Genomic DNA, 23589 nt, shown 5'->3' on the forward strand with positions numbered 1-23589 from the left:
ACATACCAGATTTGCAAATACAGTACTGTTTGTGATACAAAAAGAGTCCAGAAAAAAGAGTATATACATTTGACGTAGAAACTGTACATTGGATTGGGTAGGTGGGGGGGACTGTACATTGGAGGTGGTTGGGTGGGGGGGTTGGGTAGGAGTGGGGGGGAGGTTGGGTAGGAGGGGTGGGTGGGGGACACTGTACAACTGTACAAACAAAACTGTACATTGGAATATTGACAAGACCATACTTGGTAATTTACTGTACATTGGAGGGGGTTGTGTTAGGACATTTACAGTGGCCAGTTTCGAATTGCAGTCTCCCTTAGGTGTTTTTTGAGAGTGTTTTTGAAAGTGGGTAGTGAAAACTTTATTAACAGATTGCAGAATGGGTACAATACAGTACAGCTCAATACACACAATTGTTAAGGGGATGCAGACCAGAGAAAGACTTTCGTCTTGTTTACATCAGGGTCCCCCATTTTCAATTCATCAGGACATATATGACATACATGACATACAGATAGACAGTACTGCTACATCTATGTACTGTACTGTACCCATTCTGCAATCTGTTAATAAAGTTTTCAATCAATCAAACAACTCTCAAAGCCAACGTGCACTGTGGTAGAAAAGATCGCTCCTGTGAATTAGAAAAGCCAGCCCCGCCCCCAGCCTAGTGAATGAGAAAAGCCTGCCCCTAGTGGAGCAGGACAGTCCCTACACAGTACAGTACATAAAATGATCTAACTCCTACTGACTGTTTTGGTGTGATAGTTTGGTTTTGAAACTCGAATGTTAGGTTTTGTGTATATAGCTTGAAAAAAGTGTTTTGTGTTTAGAGTTTTGTGAAAAGGGAGGGCAGTTTCATGGAATGTGTTTTAGCAATCGTGAAAAACTGTAATAATAATAACATTCCAAGAGCCTCCACACGTGTTCCAAACAAGCCACCTATTTTATTTTAACAAAAAAATATATTTCCTTTTTTATATACAAACAAAAATGTGTGATAATCAGCAGGTAGACAGTCGTGGGTATAGAATATATATTGTACTGTATAAACCTCCTAATCACCATGTCACTTTTTCAACTTGTGCAGCGCTGCAGCCTTCTGCAATTGGATTCTGGACACATCTCCGGTAACCATCAGCGAGAGCAGGGTTGAATGATGACGTGTTCACTGACTGGATTGTAGGAGGTTTCGCATTTAGTCCCAGCTTTCACGGGTCTCTCTGTAAATAAGATTCCTTTTCCCTCAAATTCTCTATTGGGCCTCGTGCCTCTCCTGAAATCAGTTTGGGAGCCACTGGTTGGATGTTTTGAAACGCAACATTTCCTTTCAAAATTCCACAGTGAAGCTTTCGGCAGAGCCAGAGTCTTTCTCACTTCCTGTAATGCGTCATGTGTGCTACACAAGGCGTGGCATTGGCAGGCTTACTACTACCCCCCCCCCGTGGTGTTGGTATGGGCCATGTGATCATGGTGTTTGTATGGTGACCTAAACGCCGCTCTCACCACTGAAATCTAGCGGTGGATCTGGCACGACGTGCGGCCGGCTGTGAGAACCGTCGAGTGGTGTGCAAGAGACTCTAACCTGCGCACCTGGCGTGGTAATGGTTGCAGACCCAGTATCTTTGCCTTAAGCCACTGAGGTCAGGTGATAAATGCAAGTGATAAACCATCACTCAGCCTTTAGTCTCTTCAGTGTGGTCTGCGCTGGTTTGTAATGGGCTACTATCTGGATCAAGATGAAACAGTTGATGACCAGGAACAGGAGTCCGGCCAGCCAGATCAGCAGGAAGGTGTTGTAGCCTTCAAACTCCAGGAAGTAGGCCGGGCCCAACCATACACCCTGGGAGTAGGGAGAGAGAAGAGATACTAGTATTATTATAATTCTTTTTTTTTGTGTGTTTTTGGTCGATTTTTATAGTTTTTTTTTTACTACCGGGCAGTCCGGTAAAGAGAGAGAGAGGAAGAATAGGAGACAGAGCAGGGGAAGACATTCGGCAAAGAACGCCGGGTCCGGGAATCGAACCCGGGTCGGCCGTGCCGTGACGCAGCGCGTTACGCCACTCGGCCGCCCGTATACTAGTATTATTATTATTATTATTATTATTATGACAAACTTCACCCAGTACGTCACCTGCAAAACCAGGGGAAACAAAACACAGAATCTGCTGTATGCTAATGTCAATGTTTTTTTTGGCCACATATGCAGCTTGCCCGCTTAAAGTCGACACAAATGTGTTTTAATATGTCTAGGCCTCTACATTTCTATGTTTCATATGTCATGCAATGTTGCGAGAATGCAATATGTCGCTGCTGCGGAAATAAACCTTTTGATTGAGGAAACAAATACATTTGTTATTGTTTGGTAAATTGGGTATTTTTTGTTACAATTAATCGATTAATTGATCGTTAACGTTATCAATGGGCGAGTAAGGAACGTGCTTACGATTTGCAACCCTACTGCATACAGATAAGATAAGATAAGATATTCCTTTATTGATACCCTTGGGGAAATTCGGTATTATGCATACAGTATCTGCATATGTTCTTTGACTTCTCCAGCGCCTTCAACACCATTCACGGCTAGCGGAGAAGCTCACGGTGAAGCAGCTGGAGCACGGCTTGGTGGCCTGGATCACAGACTATCTCACCAACATACCGCAGTACGTCAGACTGCAGGTCAGTCATTCTGATGTGTTGGTGAGCAACACCGGGTCCCCCCAAGGAACTGTGCCGTCACCCTTCCTGTTCACCCTTCCTGTTCACCCTCTGTCTACACCTCTGACTTCTGCCACAACTTGAATGGGTGCCGCCTACAGAAGTTCTCTGACGACTCCTCCATTGTAGGTTACATCACTAATGACAGTATAGAGCCCTGATGGAGAGCTTTGTGGGGTGGAGCGACAGCAACCATCTCCAACTCAACATCAGCAAGACCAAGGAGCTGATGGTGAACTTCCGGAGAGGCAAGAAGAGACACCCCACGACTCTCATCACCATCCGAGGGGATGAGGTGGAGATGGTGGAGACATAATAAGTTCCTTGGAGTACACCTAAATAATAAATTAGACTGGTCAGACAACACAGAGGCCCTCTCTACAGGAAGGGACAGAGCAGGCTGTTCTTCCTGAGGAGGGCGACAGTGGCTCGGGAGGTAGAGCAGTCGTCTGGCAATCCGGAGGTTCCCGGTTCGATTCCCGCTCCTCCCATGCAGCGTGTCGATGTGTCCTTGAGCAAGACACTTAACGCCTAATTGCTCCCGATGAGCAGGTTGGCACCGCCGTCGGTGTGTGAATGTGTGAGTGAACGGGTAAAATGTGAGTAACAAATTGTAAAGCGCTTTGGATAAAAGCGCTATATAAAAAAGCAGCCATTTACCATTTACCAGGAGACTCAGGTCCTTCAACGTGTGCAATAGACTGGTGCAGTCGTTTTATCAGTCAGTAGTAACCAGTGTCCTCTTCTGTGCTGTGGCATGCTAGGGGGGCTACATCATCTCAAGGGACACCAACTGAACAAACTGTTGAGGAAGGCTAGCTCCGTGGTGGGCGGCGAGCTGGTCAGACTAGAGCCTCAGAGGTGGTGGCAGAGAGGGGGATGAGAAGGAAGCTGGCCGCTATACTGGATAATCCCTCCCACCCTCTCTATGATGAGCTAGTCAAGATGAGAAGCACGTTCAGTCACAGACTCATACCCACCGACACACCACTAACCGCCCCAGCCAGTCCTCCGTATCAGCGTACATCAGGCTCCACAACAGTGGGCGGGGACTGCTGCCAGCAGCCAGAGAACTAATGGCAGCAGAACTCGAGAACTACCAGGAATGCCTGATCACTGAGTGTGTCTGAGTCCCACCTAAACGGCACAGACTACAATGTACTGTATAATGTATGGCGCATATCACGCCATACGCACCTTGGCGTACAAGAGCAACCAGTAGTATACTGTATGCACATCCCAAAAGAAGAAATTGGTGTTTAACCAAGAGACATACATAAAGATAAAATAATATAAAAAAGGTTTCTCTGTATGTTATCTAGGCAACAAGGGAGAGCTGTTGGGCCTAGTACAGAGAAATTGTCTTTTTCCTATACTTTAATGAGATTACATTGCCAAGAAGTAATTGCAGGATGAGACACAAGACCACAACACGCCACCATGGTAAATAAAAAATGGCTTTAGAAAACCTCCATATTCGCCGGAAGGTTATTTGTTTATTTCTCAATATATCTGTCTGAGACTCATAGGAGAGCTAGCATAGGTAGTGTTCCGTAGTGGGTCTGTACATGTCAGGCCAACCAAAAAGGAATCCCCAACGGCCAAGGGAGGTATTAGGCTTACTCACCGTAACCCCCCCTGCTACACATAACTCTGGTTGTAATAAGGCAAGCGAGATGGAATTACCTGTCCAGCAAACCAGAGGGCCAGCAGTCCAATTCCCTGTTTAGTTGATAGACTCAGATGAGGGATGATGAGAGGAAGCAGACACTGGTACCACAGGAAGTACTGGGAGACAAGACGTAGAGCGAAGCACAGACCACTGTGTGTTAAGTGTTAAGCATTTCAATAGATATTCAGAGAAAATAATTAAAAGTCATATTATTTACTGCATCTTGCGGTGAAATGGGAGGTTTAAAGATGCTTTAAATTAATCGTGATTTCGGCTAAAAGGCTGGGAATCGCGCAGTGAGTGGTCGCCATGGTAACTAAGGACTCTGTGGCACAAACCACTGGTCTGAGTGGAAAGAAGACATTTTTCATTCAAACCCCTCAGCAATGCGTGGTGGTTCATGAGAAATCTGAAATCAACTGTACAGTATGTAAATGTTGTTACCAAACATGTTTGCACAAAACACAAACTCTTCTGCTCATTGTCTAGGTCTGAAGTTCAGCTAAATTAGTTTATTTCAGCCTTCATAGAAATACACAGCAGGGTCTGCTAAGAGTGCATGAGTGAATGTAGGGCTGGGAGGTCAACTGAATCAAGTCAAGTCAAGAGTTTTAATTGTCACGGCATACAGGTATACAATGAAATGCGGCTGGTCTTGCCCGCGACGATGTGCAATACAGTGGTACAACATATAATAGAATCCAATAAAATACAGTGGTACAACATATTAATAGAATCCAATAAAACAGTGCAATAAACAGGTACATGGTGTGCCATCTCGGTATCTGTACATTAGTATTTACAGAGCATATAGGACATGCTAGGTAGCTTTAGTAGTGCAATACACTGTTCCTGATGTTATACTACTTTAAGTGGCCTTTCCTCTGGCCATAAGTGTGCGTGTGTGCGGCATGAGTGTTAAAGTGGCTGCTAGTGTGTGAGCGTGCTCAGCGTGCGTGTCGTGTATGTGCTTGTGTGTGGATAGTTCAGTTTCTGTGTCTCTCAATGTTCATTGTTCAAGGCTCTGATGGCCTGGGGGAAGAAGCTTAGCCTAAGCCTCTCCGTCCTAGTCGCTGGAGTTCGCAGGCGTCTGCCTGACCTCAGCAGCTGGAACAGGCTGTTATTGGGGTGGTGGGGGTCTTTCATTATCCTGCAGGCTCTGGATTTGCACCTCTTGTTGTATAGAGCCTGCAGGGGAGGTAGCGCAATACCCGTGGTACGCTCGGCTGAGCGCACCACTCTCTGTAGGGCCTTCTTGTCCTGTGCCGTGCTGTTCCCATACCAGGCAGTGATGTTTCCGGTCAAGATGCTCTCTACAGCTCCTGAGTAGAAGGACTGGAGTATCTTCCCCGATACTCTGAACTTTACTGTACTGTAATTATACCAAGGTATATCACAACCAATCTGTGGACCAGGACACTGCCAGTACAAAACACTCCACCCCCAGCCTCAGCCACAGTCCACAGGTTGTATGAAGTTATACTGTCATGGATCCATACAAATGTATGGATTTTCACTATACAGTCGTCAACAAAATGGTAAACGTATCCTTATCCTTTTTTTTCTTAAGTAAATCATATTCTGGGATAAAATTGGATTAAAATATACCTTTCTGAATGAAAAAGCACAACAATTTTATTACCCCGAAAAAGAAAACCCATCAGAAATATGTCAAATCACACTGTAATTTTCACAGAAAAGAAAAGAAAAATCAATTCCAGACAAATATCCTTATACGCTCAAAAATAAGAAAAATATTGTGATAATCATATTTTGACCATATCGCCGAGCCCTAATTGAGTGAGTCAGTAAGCAAATATTTTAGGTTGTGTGTGTGGGGGTGTACCTGCGAGGTGCAGACTTTGTTGAAGGAGACAAAGATGGCTGTGTGCAGGAAGCAGCAGAGGGCCAGGTCAGCGTGGTAGGCCCACGACACCAGCAGCAGCAGACCCAGCTGGGGGAGGAAGGCTGCCAGGCCCACCCACACACTCCACCCACTGTCTGCACACACAGGGACAAGTACACAGACACCCATCACTTCAGTCAAGAGTATAGGAGAGCAGCTGAAGTACATTGTCTACTAGATGCCGTTTTTCTTTTACTTGATTAAAGCTAATACAAGGAGAACTTTCAACAAAACATATCATTGTCAGATTTATTTATTCATATTTATTTTATTGGGTGCAATTGTGAGTCAGTCAGGAAACACAGTTATATCCAGTTGGCCAATCATATGGTTGACTGCAGCTGGTCAATGAGGGGAATGGTCGGGAGGTGTCTATGAATTCTGCGTTTGAAGGCCTGAATACCATTGTCTGCAATGGAGCCAATAACATGCTTTGGAAGACTATTCCATACACGGACAGCAGTATGGGACATGGTGGGGATGCACAACCTGTGGACTGTGGCTGAGGCTGGGGGTGGAGAGTTTTGTACTGGCAGTGTCCTGGTCCACAGATTGGTTGTGATATACCTTGGTATAATTACAGTAAAGAAATGAGACCATTGCCGAGACAATCGGTAGTCTAATCCTCACGATAAGACCACATTTCCCATGAAGCACATGTCATACTCCATATCCATACTATGAATCGGACACGGTTGCATTCACTATATCAATACAGAACAGAGGACATCCAGGTACTTCTCATTCACTATATCAATACAGAACAGAGGACATCCAGGTACTTATCATTCACTATATCAATACAGAACAGAGGACCTCCAGGTACTTATCATTCACTATAATGCACCGATGTGAAAATTGTGGCCGATACCGATATTTACCGATGTCGATATCTCTGTATAGAAAACACTTTTTTTATGATAATCAAATAAAGAGCTAGTTATTTATTATTTTCAGAAATGACTGATATTTTTAAACGATTTAAGGCCAAAACATGTAAAAAAAAAATAAAAAAATAAAAGACAAAAAATTATATCGGCCCAATCTTGATATCGGACCGATACCGATGTGTAAAAAAACTGCCATATCGGCCGATATTATATCGGCGGCCGATATATCCTGCATCACTATATCAATACAAACAGAGGACCTCCAGGTACTTATCATTCACTATATCAATACAGAACAGAGGACATCCAGGTACTTGTCGCGGCCTCGTCAGTCGTCTTTCATTCTCATGGGTCTCAATGAGTTTCAGACATTGAACTTACAATGATATGTTTGACGTCAAAATCCTCCTTGTAGTGCCTGTAATTACTGGCCGTTTCAAACCGAGTTAATAAAAGTTAGACGGTCTCATTCTCCACTGACTTAAAGTCACACTGCTAATAAAGACCTAATAAAGCCTGGTGCAGGGTTCCTGCTGGTTTCAACAAGGTGGATGGATGGGTGGATGGGTTGGTGGATGGATGGATGGGTTGATGGGTGGGTGGATGGATGGATGGATGGGTGGATGGATGGGTGGGTGGGTGGGTGGGTGGATGGGTGGATGGATACACACCTGCAGTGAGGTAGAGCATATAAAAGTAGGGAGAGAAGTTGTGTCTGGTGTCCCTTCTGGTTAGATGGTACAGATAGGTCTCATGGAGGAACTCCCAACCATACCTGGAGAGGAGAGGAGAGGAGAGGAGGTTGAAACTATTGGTAATATAAAAAAGACTTGCCCAAATCACTGCAGAACGTAAAACAATGATGACCTACAAATAGCAATAAAGTAGTAAAAATAACACATTTCTTAAAGGGGACAAATTGTGAAAATGGGTTTTGCCTAGTCTTTGTGTGGATTTGGCAGTCAGTCTGAAATATTATTTAAGTGCTGGGGGAAAATGTACTCTTTCAGATTGACAAGCCTAAACAAGCTGTTCTGATGTTGGCCTTGATTATGTCACAATGGGACAAATTAGCTTTGATTAATCAATAAGCTGTGCTTTTTGGAGCAAGGAACACTGCCTACCTAATGTACTGTGCAGTTTGTAAAAGTGTTTTACTCTTTGGTGTGGGGTAGGCAGGCAGGAAAGGAAATGATTCATTTAAAATGTGGTTGTGTCCAATACAATGGACGAAAGAAGTGCTGGAAAATAAATAATTAACATTAGATTTAGACTAGTTTCTTTAACAAATATGTTATATAGATTCAAGGAAGTTGTATGAAATTGTTGAAAATATAAAGTAATACAATCCTAACTGTAGTGACATGTCGTAATAGGAACGCTCCAAATCAGAATCCAAACACACTTAGAATTTCCATCATTTGGAATGAAGACCATCAAGACAATAATCATTCAGAATAAATACTTCCTCAGGTGCCTAAGGAAGTTCCAAGTCAGTCAGAAGATCCTTAAGAACTTCTACTCATGTACAATAGAGAGCATCCTGACTGGCAACATCACCTCCTGGTTTGGGAATAGCACTGCACAAGACCGAAGCAGACTACAGAGAGTGACACGTTCAGCCAAACGCACAATTGGAGGGGGGCTTCCCACCCTCCAGAACATTTACAACAAGCGGTGCAGGGGTAAGGCTAAGAGAATCATCAAGGACTCCAGCCACCCAAACAACTGCCTCTTTGAACTGCTGCGGTCAGGCAAGCGATACCGGAGTCTCAAGGCGAGCACAGAAAGACTCAGAAGAAGCTTCTATCCCCAGGCCATCAGGCTGCTCAACGAACAATAAACACTATGCAACAACCTAGGGCTGGGCGATATGACCAAAAACGTTATCGCGATAAAATTATAAAATGTTCATATAATTCGATATCGATAATTATCGTCGATATAATGTCTGTCAAGTTTAATTAACTTCTAATATGCTGCTGCGAATGTCTCAAGTCGAGTTGATGTCGTCATCAGTCCTCGCACGTTAGCAGTTAGCCGACAAGCGGAGTATCTCATGACAATAAATATGACACTAAAATACTCTCTTCCGCCACAATATATTGAAACGACGTCCACTCCCACACTATTATAAACGTGGCCTCAGAATTCAAAACACACACATACTCGGCACGTAAATATATAAAACAGTGCCGTGCAAGCTAGTTAACCTAGCCAGCCTGTTGCTTCTACGCTGTGTATTCCATGACAATGTGCTAAATATCACACTAAAATACTCTCTTCCGCCACAATATATTGAAACGACTACCACTGTATACCCCCACTACTATAAACGTGGCCTCAGAATTCAAAACACACACATACTCGGCACGTAAATATATAAAACAGTGCCGTGCAAGCTAGTTAACCTAGCCAGCCTGTTGCTTCTACGCGGTGTATTCCATGACAATGTGCTAAATATCACACTAAAATACTCTCTTCCGCCACAATATATTGAAACGACTACCACTGTATACCCCCACTACTATAAACGTGGCCTCAGAATTCACCACACACACATACTCGGCACGTAAATATATAAAACAACGCCGTGCAAGCTAATTAGCCTAGCAAGCCTTGTTGTTGAGTGAGTCCTACCGCTCTGGGTCTCCTTCCGGGTCACTCTCCGTCGATCTCGGCCATCTCCTTCACTGATTGGTTGTTAGCTGTTGTGCGTAGCACGTCGGGTCCAGCTGCAGACTCGGAGCCTCGAGGTCCAGAATGGTACTTCCGCCCTGCCACAGGACTATTAGTCCTGTGACAGGGCTATGCGCTGATTGGCGGAAAGTACGGAAGTATCTCGAAGTACGTCTGACGTATCTCGAATTACGTCTGACGTGTACGGAAGTATCTCGAAGTACGTCTGACGTATCTCGAATTACGTCTGACGTTTCTCTACGTTAGCGAACATTAAATGTTGTATTCATAAAATAATATAAAATCAGCAGCATGGGGAGGGCCGGGGGGAGGGGAGGTACAGGTAGTAGAAGACATAGAGGTACAGGTCACATAATTATAGTACAGTGGAGAAGTAAAAATAGAATAAAAAGGCAGTGTAAACAATATACAATATTATTAACTCTAATAATAACACGCCTCGCGGGTCATTATAATACGAGAGCCGTGGGTCTGCATTGTATAGAGCGGATCCCCCGGCCGTATTCAAGCGCTGGAGCGCTTTGCGATGGATCAAACTGTATTAGTAGTAATAATAGTAGTTGGCTAGTTGCGCGCTTCTGGCCACCTCCCGCAGTGCGCGCATACACACATACTGTCTGTAGCTATACAGTACGTGCAAAATTAATTGTCAAGAGCCAATCGCACAGGTTGCCTCATCTCATCTGGCTCTGCAAATAGATCTAGAGTCTGAATATCATATATAGCTGCTGATGATCTCTCTCGAGTCAAATCCATTCTGAGAACGGAATGCAGTGCCCGCGACGAGGGTCTTGATTGATTGATTGATTGATTGATTGATTGATTGATTGATTGATTGAAAATTGTATTAACAGATCATGCTGGACCTACAAAAGGCCTTTGACACTGTCAATCACTCCATTCTTGATTGAACATTTTATTAACAGATTGCAGAATGGGTACAGTACAGTACAGCTCAATACACACAATTGTTAAGGGGATGCAGACCAGAGAAAGACTTTCGCCTTGGGGGGGGGGGGGGGGGGGTCGGGTAGGAGGGGTGGGGGACACTGTACAACTGTACAAGCAAAACTGTACATTGGAATATTGACAAAACCATACTTGGTCATTTACTGTACATTGGAGGGGGTTGGGTTACAACACAGGAGCAGAGTATAAACAACAGTACAGGAATGAGAAACAGTACTGTACTGTTGTTTATACTCTGCTCCTGTGTTGTAACCCAACCCCCTCCAATGTACAGTAAATGACCAAGTATGGTTGTCAATATTCCAATGTACAGTTTTGCTTGTACAGTTGTACAGTGTCCCCCCCCCCCACCCACCCCTCCTACCCGACCCCCCCCCCCAACCACCTCCAATGTACAGTCCCCCCCCCCCCCCCCCACCTACCCAACCTCCTCCAATGTACAGTTTCTACGTCAAATGTATATACTCTCTTTTCTGGACTCTTTTTGTATCACAAACAATACTGTATTTGCAAATCTGGTATGTCATAAATGTATAGATGTAGCAGTACTGTCTATCTGTATGTCGTGTATGTCATATGTTATGATGAATTGAAAATGGGGGACCCTGATGTAAACAAGACAAAAGTATTTCTCTGGTCTGCATCCCCTTAACAATTGTGTGTATTGAGCTGTACTGTACTGTACCCATTCTGCAATCTGTTAATAAAATGTTCAATCAAGAATGGAGTGATTGACAGTGTCAAAGGCCTTTTGTAGGTCCAGCATGATCTGTTAATACAATTTTCAATCAATCAATCAATCAATCAATCAATCAATCAAGACCCTCGTCGCGGGCACTGCATTCCGTTCTCAGAATGGATTTGACTCGAGAGAGATCATCAGCAGCTATATATGATATTCAGACTCTAGATCTATTTGCAGAGCCAGATGAGATGAGGCAACCTGTGCGATTGGCTCTTGACAATAAATTTTGCACGTACTGTATAGCTACAGACAGTATGTGTGTATGCGCGCACTGCGGGAGGTGGCCAGAAGCGCGCAACTAGCCAACTACTATTATTACTACTAATACAGTTTGATCCATCGCAAAGCGCTCCAGCGCTTGAATACGGCCGGGGGATCCGCTCTATACAATGCAGACCCACGGCTCTCGTATTATAATGACCCGCGAGGCGTGTTATTATTAGTTAATAATATTGTATATTGTTTACACTGCCTTTTTATTCTATTTTTACTTCTCCACTGTACTATAATTATGTGACCTGTACCTCTATGTCTTCTACTACCTGTACCTCCCCTCCCCCCGGCCCTCCCCATGCTGCTGATTTTATATTATTTTATGAATACAACATTTAATGTTCGCTAACGTAGAGAAACGTCAGACGTAATTCGAGATACGTCAGACGTACTTCGAGATACTTCCGTACACGTCAGACGTAATTCGAGATACGTCAGACGTACTTCGAGATACTTCCGTACTTTCCGCCAATCAGCGCATAGCCCTGTCACAGGACTAATAGTCCTGTGGCAGGGCGGAAGTACCAATCTGGACCTTGAGGCTCCGAGGTTGCAGCTCGACCCTACTCTCGATCTCGGCCATCTCCTTCACTGATTGGTTGTTAGCTGTTGTGCGTAGCACGTCATCACGTAAGGTTGGTTGTTGTTAGTGAGTGAGCTGAGCCGAGGCTGAACGGAGCCAAGCTTGGAAAATCGATATATCGAAACTTTGCGACCACGTTTCATGTTTATTTCGAGGAAATAATTTATCGCGATAGTTATCGTTATCGTTTTATCGCCCAGCCCTACAACAACCATCAAATGCACACAGCAGAGCACACACATCCACACGCGCACACACTCACTTTAAACAAACAACACACTGCAGCACCCACTCTCCACACTTTAGATCACCTAAACACACTTTATATTTATTGGTAAAGGATTTGCACTACAACTCGTACACCTTACTGTAAATTGTACCTAAATTGTACCTCATCCCATTTCTGCTTTGCACTATATAGTAGGGCTGGGCGATATAACGATAACGATAAATATCGCGATATATTTTAATAATCGATATCGAATATCGAAATAAAAAAAAAATCGAAAAATCGTTTTTTTTTTTTTTATACCTGCAACAGGGCAGTTTTAAAACCAGAGACAGTGGACAGACTTGTCTTTCTTGCCTGCAACTTAAAGTAATGGCTTTGCTTGTCCAAATGCCAATACTGACCTAATTCAGATTTCTTTTTCTCTTGTCCATTTATTTTGTTTGCTTTCTAATTTAAAATACATTTTGAAACCGTCTGTACACAGTAGGCTATGTGTGCTAGCAGAACTAGACTCCAGTCACGAGTCACGGTGCACATGTGCGGTGGTTTGTCCACCAAAAAAGCGCCAAAAGATCGAAAATAAACTAGCAGAGCCAGAACTGTTCAACTCCTCTGGAGCCACAGCCAGCAGAGAAGCCGGTTTACTTTAGCTTTTAAACCAGCTGCAGCCTGAGAACTGGAGTGTGAGGGGATGTAACACTAAAGATGGCGGCAATGACAAAGAATTGCTGCAAAATAAACATACATATGTTGTTAAAAAAATAAATAAAAAAAACGAAACTTATAACAATTCGATAATTATCGATATCGAGAAATAAAATAAAATTATCATATCGTTATCGCGATATGATTTTTTTCCATATCGCCCAGCCCTACTATATAGTATTGTATATTAGTACATTGCATAGTATATTGTATGGTAACTCAGTTACTTCTATTCTGCATCGAACATTGTACATATGTCTATACTGAACACTGTGACCTCTATTTTTACTTCTATTTTACATGCTATACTATTTTATTTCATACTTATTTTGTCTAGCACAGTCTCTGGAGCGTAACAGTAAGAAGCATTTTGTATAAAAGTATTCTGTACTTCTGTATGACAACTATTAAAGAAACTTGAAACTTGAAACTAGTGGCTGAGTCTTCAAGGTCTCCATCGCTGGATCATGTCGAATGAGAACCGGTTGGACTCAACCTCTTAATTACGTGCTTATTCTAGGGACGCACCGATACCGACACAATACTGGTATCAGATATCGGTCTTATACCAGGCTAAAATAGAATATTGATATCGGCGAATTTCCCAGATACTAAAATCTGATACCATACATGATACATGGTAAATGTATCATGGTAAACAGGCCCCTAGGCAAAATAGGCCCTCCTGGTAATGTGCCTTGTTTGCATTTTTAGTTTTTGGTCTAATGTGTGGGTTGGATTTGAGTGGGGATAGGGGGGGGGGGGTTGCTACTGCTGACCACACCTCAGGCTCTGCCAAGAGAGGTCTGGAGGAATTCAATACAAAGTAGGGCTCTTTTGCCTAGAGGTCACTGTTTGACAAAATTACAGATTCTATCTTTAATCAAAATGAGACATAATGTAAATGAGACTTTGATGTCTGCAAGTGTACACCCAGTGTGCAGCTGTGTAAGCCCACGTATGTGTGCAATATGCAATTATTTTGTCACACTCACATCATGTGATATATTCTTTTGGCACTCTCACATGTGATGAATAATTTTGGCACTCTCACATGTGATGAATTATTTTGGCACTCTCACATGTGATGAATTATTTTGGCACGCTCACATGTGATATATACTTTTGACACACGCACGTGTGATAAGATCCTTTTGGCACTCTCACATGCGATAGATTATTTTGGCACTCTCACATGCGATAGATTATTTTGGCACTCTCACATGTGATGAATTATTTTGGCACACTCACATGTGATATATACTTTTGACACACGCACGTGTGATAAGATCCTTTTGGCACTCTCACATGCGATAGATTATTTTGGCACTCTCACATGTGATCAAATAATTTTGGCACGCTCACATGTGATATATTATTTTGGCACGCTCACATGTGATGAATTATTTTGGCACTCTCACATGTGATATATTATTTTGGCACTCTCACATGTGATATATTCTTTTGGCACACTCACATGTGATGAATTATTTTGGCACGCTCACAATGCGATAGATTATTTTGGCACGCTCACATGTGATAGAAGAGGGCGGTGAGTCCACAGAACACTCCTCCCGCCACGCTGCCAAAGAGGAAGAGCTCCGTGTTGAGGAAGCTTCGGACGAACCCCAGCGCTCTCTGCCACCTGCAGCCCTCCTTCCTCCCCTCCCCCCTCTTCTCTGGCGTGCGCAGGGCCAGAGCGATGGGCAGAGCGTACGTGACGGGGTAGATCTTCATGTGGACAGACAGGCCGTAGAGTGCAGCTGCCCAAGTGAGGCGCCGGCCTAGAATATAAATAGTCAGTAAATAAATAGCAATCAAACTAATCTTTTTGATTATTGTTATCTTTTCAACCATTTTGTAGTTCCCTGGAGACTATAGAACCGGTATGCCTCTATGTTTCTTTTCTCCAAAGAAACTAAATCAATTTAAATCATTTAACATTTTCTATAGCTGTCGCCTCTTAGTCGATTAATCAGTCGACCAAGACTTTGTTAGTCAATTAAGTTGTTTTTTATGCGTTACTCCATGCTGAATTCGACTTATTTCTTGAAAGATGATGAGCATATCTTTGCTAAGATTTAAAGAGGTCATTCTGCATGATTGCATGTGAGAAATGAGGTTTTGCAGCATCGTCGATTCAATCAACTACAAATCGATTAGGCAGAAAACTCCAAGACCATTTGTTTTTTAAGGACAGCCACGGAACAGACATGCGTCATAAAAAGAGTGTCAACGCAGAAGGCTTGTGTTTGCATGGGGTGATACAGAGTGGAAACAGACAAGACATACATACATACATACACTCCTTACCTTCCAAACACAGTAGTGTCCCCAGCACCAGAGCTGCCAGGATGGACTCTGCGTTCCCCCGGCTGGACACGCCCATGGGCAGAGGGTTGAGCAGCCACAGAGAGCTCACACAGCACGCCGCCTGAGGCCAAGTCAAAGTCAGCTTTATTGTTGCTTCTCATAATGTGCAAGACATACAGAGAAGTGAAATTTCGTTTATAATATAAACATAAAGTAACATATGACACTATAAACATAAGTCAATAAAAAAATAAAAATAAAAAAATAATAATAATCTAACCCTAACTAACCTTACTGTCATGCACTTGTCCTAATAAACTAACCTACACTGTAACACGCAACACTTTGATAAACATTGTTACTCAGCTGATAGAGTTGTACCCTTCTTGCTGTCTTGTCGTACAGAACTTGTAAGTCGCTTTGGATAAAAGCGTCAGCTAAATGACTAAATGTAAATGTAAGTAACATATAGGACATGATGTACATACACTATACAGGACTATATACACAGTATAAAAACAGTGGCTAAAAAATGAATGTATGATTGAAATAAATATAGGAGGTAAAAGAGAACTTAGTGCAAATCTTTTTTTTGCAGCAGCAGTGGTACATAGTAAGCATAACTGATAAATAATGGCAGTAAAATACAATAGTGGCAGTAAAGTGGCAGTGAGATGATAGATATGGCAGTAAACTAAAATAAATAATGGCAGTAAAGTAAAGTGGCAGTGAGGGGGGGGGGTTAGTCCAGGTTCTGTGTGGTGGCAGAGTGAGAGCACAAATGTCAACACAAATGAATGGAAGCGGATATGGACCACTAGCTAGCCTAGCTTAAAACTCTGGGATGGTTATTTATGGTGTATGACATTTAGACTTGGTCCTCAAAATGAATGGAAATGAACGAGGAGCCTGACACCTGACACTCTACTAAAGTGTACTATCCCTTTGAGACCTTTGGTTGGGGAAATATAATGCACTTGTCTCCATTCAGAGAAATCTAACATACTTTTATGTGTGAAACAGGCAGCATATAAAGTATATTTGCTTTAGGTTTCACCTGGTTACAGGCATCAGCATTTACTAATGTGGAAATTATCTGATTTATAATGAAAATATCTATCACCTATTTCTATTTTAGCCTGGTATATCAACCACCATATCCCACAATCATCCCCGACTGGGTTTGTATCTATACGATACGCTCTACTACTTGACAAGTTCTCATAGGTGTAAATGAATACGGTATATTATGCTCTCCTTCACATCCACAAGCTCCTCTTGATGAGCGGAGCTGCTATGTCCATGAACAACTCTACCTGGGAGGCCAGCCCGCGCAGGCGGAGCACGTGGTAGATGAGGAATCCCGAGAGCACGTCGCAGACTATGAAGAGCACCTTCCCAAACAGCGGGCTGAGGTAGATGTTGGGGGTCAGCAGCCAGGCCAGGAGCGGCGTGTAGCGGTATGTTGATCTGGTGTAGGGCGACTTGCCCTGTAGGGAGGCCAAGCGTGATGGGAGAATGCATACAAAGGAATTAATTCGAGATGAACAAATCTCTATAATGGAGCTCCCCATTATTATTAGAGCCTCTTCAACTCTAGAGCTTCTCGTTATTATAGCCTCTTCAACTCTAGAGCTTCTCGTCATTAGAGCCTCTTCAACTCTAGAGCTTCTCGTTATTAGAGCCTCTTCAACTCTAGAGCTTCACGTTATTAGAGCCTCTTCAACTCTAGAGCTTCTCGTTATTATAATAACCTCTTCAACTCTAGAGCTTCTCGTTATTATAATAACCTCTTCAACTCTAGAGCTTCACGTTATTAGAGCCTCTTCAACTCTAGAGCTTCATGTTATTAGAGCCTCTTCAACTCTAGAGCTTCTCGTTATTAGAGCCTCTTCAACTCTAGAGCTTCACGTTATTATAATAACCTCTTCAACTCTAGAGCTTCACGTTATTATAATAACCTCTTCAACTCTAGAGCTTCATGTGATTAGAGCCTCTTCAACTCTAGAGCTTCATGTTATTAGAGCCTCTTCAACTCTAGAGCTTCTCGTTATTATAATAACATCTTCAACTCTAGAGCTTCATGTTATTAGAGCCTCTTCAACTCTAGAGCTTCACGTTATTATAATAACCTCTTCAACTCTAGAGCTTCACGTTATTATAGCCTCTTCAACTCTAGAGCTTCTCGTTATTATAACCTCTTCAACTCTAGAGCTTCATGTGATTAGAGCCTCTTCAACTCTAGAGCTTCATGTGATTAGAGCCTCTTCAACTCTAGAGCTTCATGTTATTAGAGCCTCTTCAACTCTATGAGCTTCTCGTTATTATAATAACCTCTTCAACTCTAGAGCTTCTCGTTATTAGAGCCTCTTCAACTCTAGAGCTTCTCGTTATTAGAGCCTCTTCAACTCTAGAGCTTCTCATTATTAGAGCCTCTTCAACTCTAGAGCTTCATGTTATTAGAGCCTCTTCAACTCTAGAGCTTCATGTTATTAGAGCCTCTTCAACTCTATGAGCTTCACGTTATTATAATAACCTCTTCAACTCTAGAGCTTCTCGTTATTAGAGCCTCTTCAACTCTAGAGCTTCTCGTTATTAGAGCCTCTTCAACTCTAGAGCTTCTCGTTATTAGAGCCTCTTCAACTCTAGAGCTTCTCGTTATTAGAGCCTCTTCAACTCTAGAGCTTCATGTGATTAGAGCCTCTTCAACTCTAGAGCTTCTCGTTATTAGAGCCTCTTCAACTCTAGAGCTTCACGTTATTAGAGCCTCTTCAACTCTAGAGCTTCTCGTTATTATAATAACCTCTTCAACTCTAGAGCTTCTCGTTATTATAATAACCTCTTCAACTCTAGAGCTTCTCGTTATTATAATAACCTCTTCAACTCTAGCGCTTCACGTTATTATAGTATTTTCAAAGTGAGGTCACCTTCCAAAAAGAGAAGGGAACACTGGGACTAATTTGCATTTAAAGTTATAATATGTAAAGCTATCAAACACTGACCTCTAGGCAAAAGAGCCCCATTGGTTGTGCACTTTATTTTTTGGTTTTGGTTTGATGTGTGGGTTGGAGACTTGGAGTTGAGAGGGGTGGGGTTGCTGTTGACTCTACCAAGTTACTATACCTGAAGCACCCAAGTTCAACACTGTTTGACGAACATTGTTACTTAGCTGAAAGAGTTGTAACCTTCCTGCTGTACAGAACTTTTAAGTCGCTTTGGATAAAAGCGTCAGCTAAAACTACTAAATATATCCCCTGGCTCCAACCTCCAACCCACACATCAGACCCAAACTAAACAAAATGGAAACATGGGCAATGCCAAGAGGGGATGTTCTGAACTTCTGAACTTCTGGACCTACAAAAGGCCTTTGACACGGTCAATCACTCCATTCTGATTGACAAGCTAAAAGCAATTGGTTTTGATAGTCTATCAGTGAGCTGGATGCTGGCCTGCCGCGATAAGCAATAAATCGATTAATTGCCGCGATAATTAAAATTAATGCAATGATTTTGACGGGCGCGATTAATTGCTATTTGCGCGTTTGTTTTAATGAGGCGGAACCAGTGCCCCTTGTCAGTCACTGTCCGTGTTGGGAGGCGGGCCGCTGGCTTTACTACAGAGCAGAGAGCACAGCACAGGAGCTCCGTGGGGCAACACCACATAGCTTAACTACATTTCTCAATAGTGTTGCTCCTTTTAACCAAGTAGCGTTATTTGTAGTGTAACGTTAGCGTTTTAACGTTAGTAGCTAACGTTAAAACTAACTTAAAGTTAGTTGTTCACCAACAATCTCAACATTTGTTTTATCATTAGCTCATGTCGATCTACTAGTAGCATCAGCAAGCTAACTTTAGCTGGCCCCAGTCCACTAGCAGCATGTCGATCTACCAGCAGCATCAGCAAGCTAACGTTAGCTGGCCCCAGCCCATTAGCAGCATGTCGAAGTAGTAGTAGCATCAGCAAGCTAACGTTAGCTGGCCCCAGTCCACCAGCAGCATCAGCAAGCTAGGATAATAACAACAATACTTCCGGTCCGGTCGGTGGGCTTCAAAATAAAAGTCTAAAACACCGGAAAAGACGGAGCGGTGGGCTTCAAAATAAAAGTTTTGGGAAATAAATTTCTAAAAAAAAAAATCTCTAACCGGTCGCAATAATATCGCTTATCGCGATATTTTCGGGGGCAATTAATCGCCCAGCAAAATTTGTTATCGTGGCAGGCCTAGCTGGATGCAATCCTACCTTGAGGGGAGGGAACAGATGGTGGAGGTAAACGGTACCCTATCCCCCCCCCTCACAGTGAGCTGTGGTGTTCCACAAGGAAGCATACTAGGACCGCTACTGTTCCTAATTTATGCAAATGACATGTCGTCAGCTTGTGACTGCAACTTGTTCCTGTTTGCGGACGACTCAGCCCTGCTGGTCTCTGACAAGAACAAGTTACAGGTTGAAAAAACCCTCAGCTCGGAACTAGGCAGAATCTGCATATGGCTCGCTGATAACAAACTATCATTACACATGGGCAAAACAGAGTCCATTCTCTTCGGTTCAAATAACAAACTCAGCAAGACCGACGGCTTCTCAGTTACAGTGGGTGACAATATTGTCACAAGGAAAGATGAAATTACCTACCTGGGTTCCATCCTAGAGGCTAATCTCTCCTGTGACAAAATGGCATCCAATGTAATAAAAAAAGTCAACCAACGAACTCGATTATTGTACCGGATCTCCTCTCTGGTAAACAAGAATACCCTGAAGACTCTGGCAGGAGCACTCATTCAGGGGTACTACGACTATGCTTGCACCTCATGGTACCAAAGCACCTCAAAGGCGCTAAAAACAAAATTACAAACATTTCAAAACAAACTGGTCAGACTACTGCTTGACCTTACTCCTAGAACCCACCTCACCCCTGCCCACTTTGACAACCTAGGATGGCTTAGAGTAGACGACAGAGTACAGCAACTTGCAATGGGCCTGGTCTACAAGATACACTACACGACCAAGGTACCCATGTACATGTCAAAATACTTCCCAAAGGTCAGTGAATACCACGATCACAACACCAGAGGGAGCTCCACAAATCATGTTAAACCCAGATTCGGCTCAAATAAGGGACTAAACACGTTTCGCAATTATGCCACATCAATGTGGAACGCCCTACCCAAAGCTGTAAAGGAATGTGGATCACTACCCACTTTCAAAACCTCTCTCAAGGGACACCTACGGGAGACTGCAATTCAACACTGGCCCCTGTAAATATCCTAACCCAACCCCCTCCAATGTACAGTCATTTACCTAGTATGGTTGTCAATAGTCCAATGTACAATTTTGTTTGTTTGTACAGTGTCTCCCCCCCCCCTCAATGTACAGTTTTGCTTGTATATACAGTGTGCCCCCCCCCCCCAACCACCTCCAATGTAGATTACCCAGAATGTTTGTCAATATCCCAGGGCCAACCCCCCCCCCACCCAACCTCCTCCAATGTACAGTTTCTACGTCAAATGTATATACTCCCTTTTCCTGACTCCTTCTGTATCACAAACAGTACTGTATTTGCAAATCTGGTATGTCATAAATGTATAGATGTAGCAGTACTGACTATCTGTATGTCATGTATGTCATATATGTCCAGATGAATTGAAAATGGGGGACCCTGATGTAAACAAGACGAAAGTCTTTCTCTGGTCTGCATCCCCTTAACAATTGTGTGTATTGAGCTGTACTGTATTGTACCCATTCTGCAATCTGTTAATAAAGTTTTCAATCAATCAATTCAATCAAAACGCATAACGTTAGCCCGTGTCATCATGACTAGGCTGGATAACAGGAAATGCACAAACATTTTATGTTCCTTTAAATTAAGTGATGATGAGTGATATTATATCTGTAATAACAACAACACAATAAGCTACCCAGTCTATCTACCCCCCTCCCTCCCCCATCACTACTTCACAGACGCAGGCCGGTAAAGAGGATGATTATTTGCTGTGACACCCTGTCATTTAGTTTCAGGGTCCAAGATGACACCAACACCCCTGCACGTCCTCCTTGTGTCCAGTGTTTTGTTGCTGGTTGCTGGAGGCCCAGCCCATCGACTCAGCAATGACTCCTTACCGCTGGTGATGTGGCATGGGATGGGTAAGCACTAATCAGTACACTAACATTATGACACACTCAAAGGCGCTTAAAACAAAATTACAAACATCACAAAACAAACTGGTCAGACTACTACTTGACCTGAACCCCAGAACCCACCTCACCCCTGCCCACTTTGACAACCTAGGATGGCTTAGAGTAGACGACAGAGTACAGCAACTTGCAATGGGCCTGGTCTTCAAGATACACTATACGACCGGGGTGCCCATGTACATGTCAAAATACTTCCCAAAGGTCAGTGAATACCACAACCACTACACCAGAGGAAGCTCAACAAATCATGTTAAACCCAGATTCGGCTCATACAAGGGACTAAACACGTTTCGCAATTATGCCACAACAATGTGGAACGCCCTACCCAAAGCTGTAAAGGAATGTGAATCCCTGCCCACATTCAAAACCGCTCTTAAAGAGCACCTACGGGAGGCTGCAATTCGAAACTGGCCACCGTAAATGCCCAAAACCCCCACCACCTCCTAATAGACAGTCTCCTCCCCACCGCATGTATATATTCCCTCCCCGCCGTATGTATATTTCCCTCCCACCCACCCACCCCCTCCTAATGTACAGTCCCCTCCCCATCATATGTATATACTCTGTCAGGATCTAGGGGTAACAGTACTGTATATTTGAATACCGCTTATGTCACAAATGTATCAGTACTAAATACCTATATGTCCCTATGCCATAAATGTCATGTATGTTGTGTATGTCATAAATGTCTATATGAAATGAAAATGGGGGACCCTGATGGAAACAAGACAAACGTCTTTCTCAGGTCTGCATCCCCTTAACAATTGTATGTATTGAGCCGTACTGTATTGTACCCATTCTGCAATCTGTTAAATAAAGTTTTCATTCATTCATTCATTCTGCCCAGAAGAGGTCGCTGTTTTCATGTTCTTAAAATTAACCTCTGAACTGACCTGAGTGATGAACCAAGCCGCGTCTGTGAACACGTGATAGTCAACATCAGTGTACTTGACCGCCATGGTCTTGTCCTGGTAGTCGCCATAAACAACCAGAGCAAGTCGTATGGCAAACGAAGCAGTGAAAAGCGCACGTTTTTCCATAAGTGTGGAAATCACCCTCTCCATCATTATTATTAACAACACAGCTAGGCTAACGTTAACGTTAGCTGTAATGCTTACAGATTATGTTGTTGACAACAACGGAGCTTTTTCTTATGTGCATCGTATTACTTGTGTCCAGTAAAAAAAACATATCCAAGCCAAATTGTGAACACTACTTTTTTCCGGCGTTGTCGTTCATTATTTTGGCATATTTCATCGGACTTTCTTTTCCCTCGACCAGATTTAATTAATTAAAAAAAAGTAGCTGTCAAACGAAGACCCAGGAAGAAAACAGGAAGTAGCGTCATTCCTCTTCTTCTGCTGCTAATAGATTTCCGGCGTATTGCTGCCTCCCGCGGTTCGTTTAGGAATTACTCAAATTTGAGAATATAAAATATAAATGGAAAAAATAAACACCTAAAGCAAAACCTAATACCTTGTATCGATGGTTGGAGAACAAAACCTCCTACCTACTAATTTATAAAAACAAGTTTAGCCTATTTTTAAACTGAATCCAATCGCACATTGTTTTTACTCTGTCTATTCTATTTGTATTATTTGTATTACTATTACTGAATGCAACTGTAAACAGAAAGGCCTATTGGATGTTAAATCCTAATGTGAAACACTGTGATTTACCTTACCTTGCTACCT

At 42.9% G+C, this 23589-nt stretch overlaps 1 protein-coding gene across 1 annotated transcript; it reads right to left on the minus strand.

Annotated features, from left to right (window-relative positions):
* Positions 1–867: 867 nt before the first annotated feature.
* Positions 868–23146, minus strand: LOC311247489 (GPI mannosyltransferase 1-like). The gene is made up of 8 exons (XM_084338530.1): positions 22789–23146; positions 17023–17196; positions 15707–15827; positions 14928–15177; positions 7858–7961; positions 6237–6391; positions 4405–4506; positions 868–1843 (listed from the first exon to the last, which is right to left on the minus strand). Exons 1-8 carry the CDS (start codon positions 22960–22962, stop codon positions 1673–1675), a joined length of 1251 nt encoding a protein of 416 aa, XP_084194656.1. The 5' UTR covers positions 22963–23146; the 3' UTR covers positions 868–1672.
* Positions 23147–23589: the final 443 nt, after the last annotated feature.

The sequence above is a fragment of the Notolepis coatsorum genome (assembly GCF_963971535.1).
Source record: "Notolepis coatsorum genome assembly, contig: SCAFFOLD_224, whole genome shotgun sequence".
NCBI lineage: Eukaryota > Metazoa > Chordata > Actinopteri > Aulopiformes > Paralepididae > Notolepis > Notolepis coatsorum.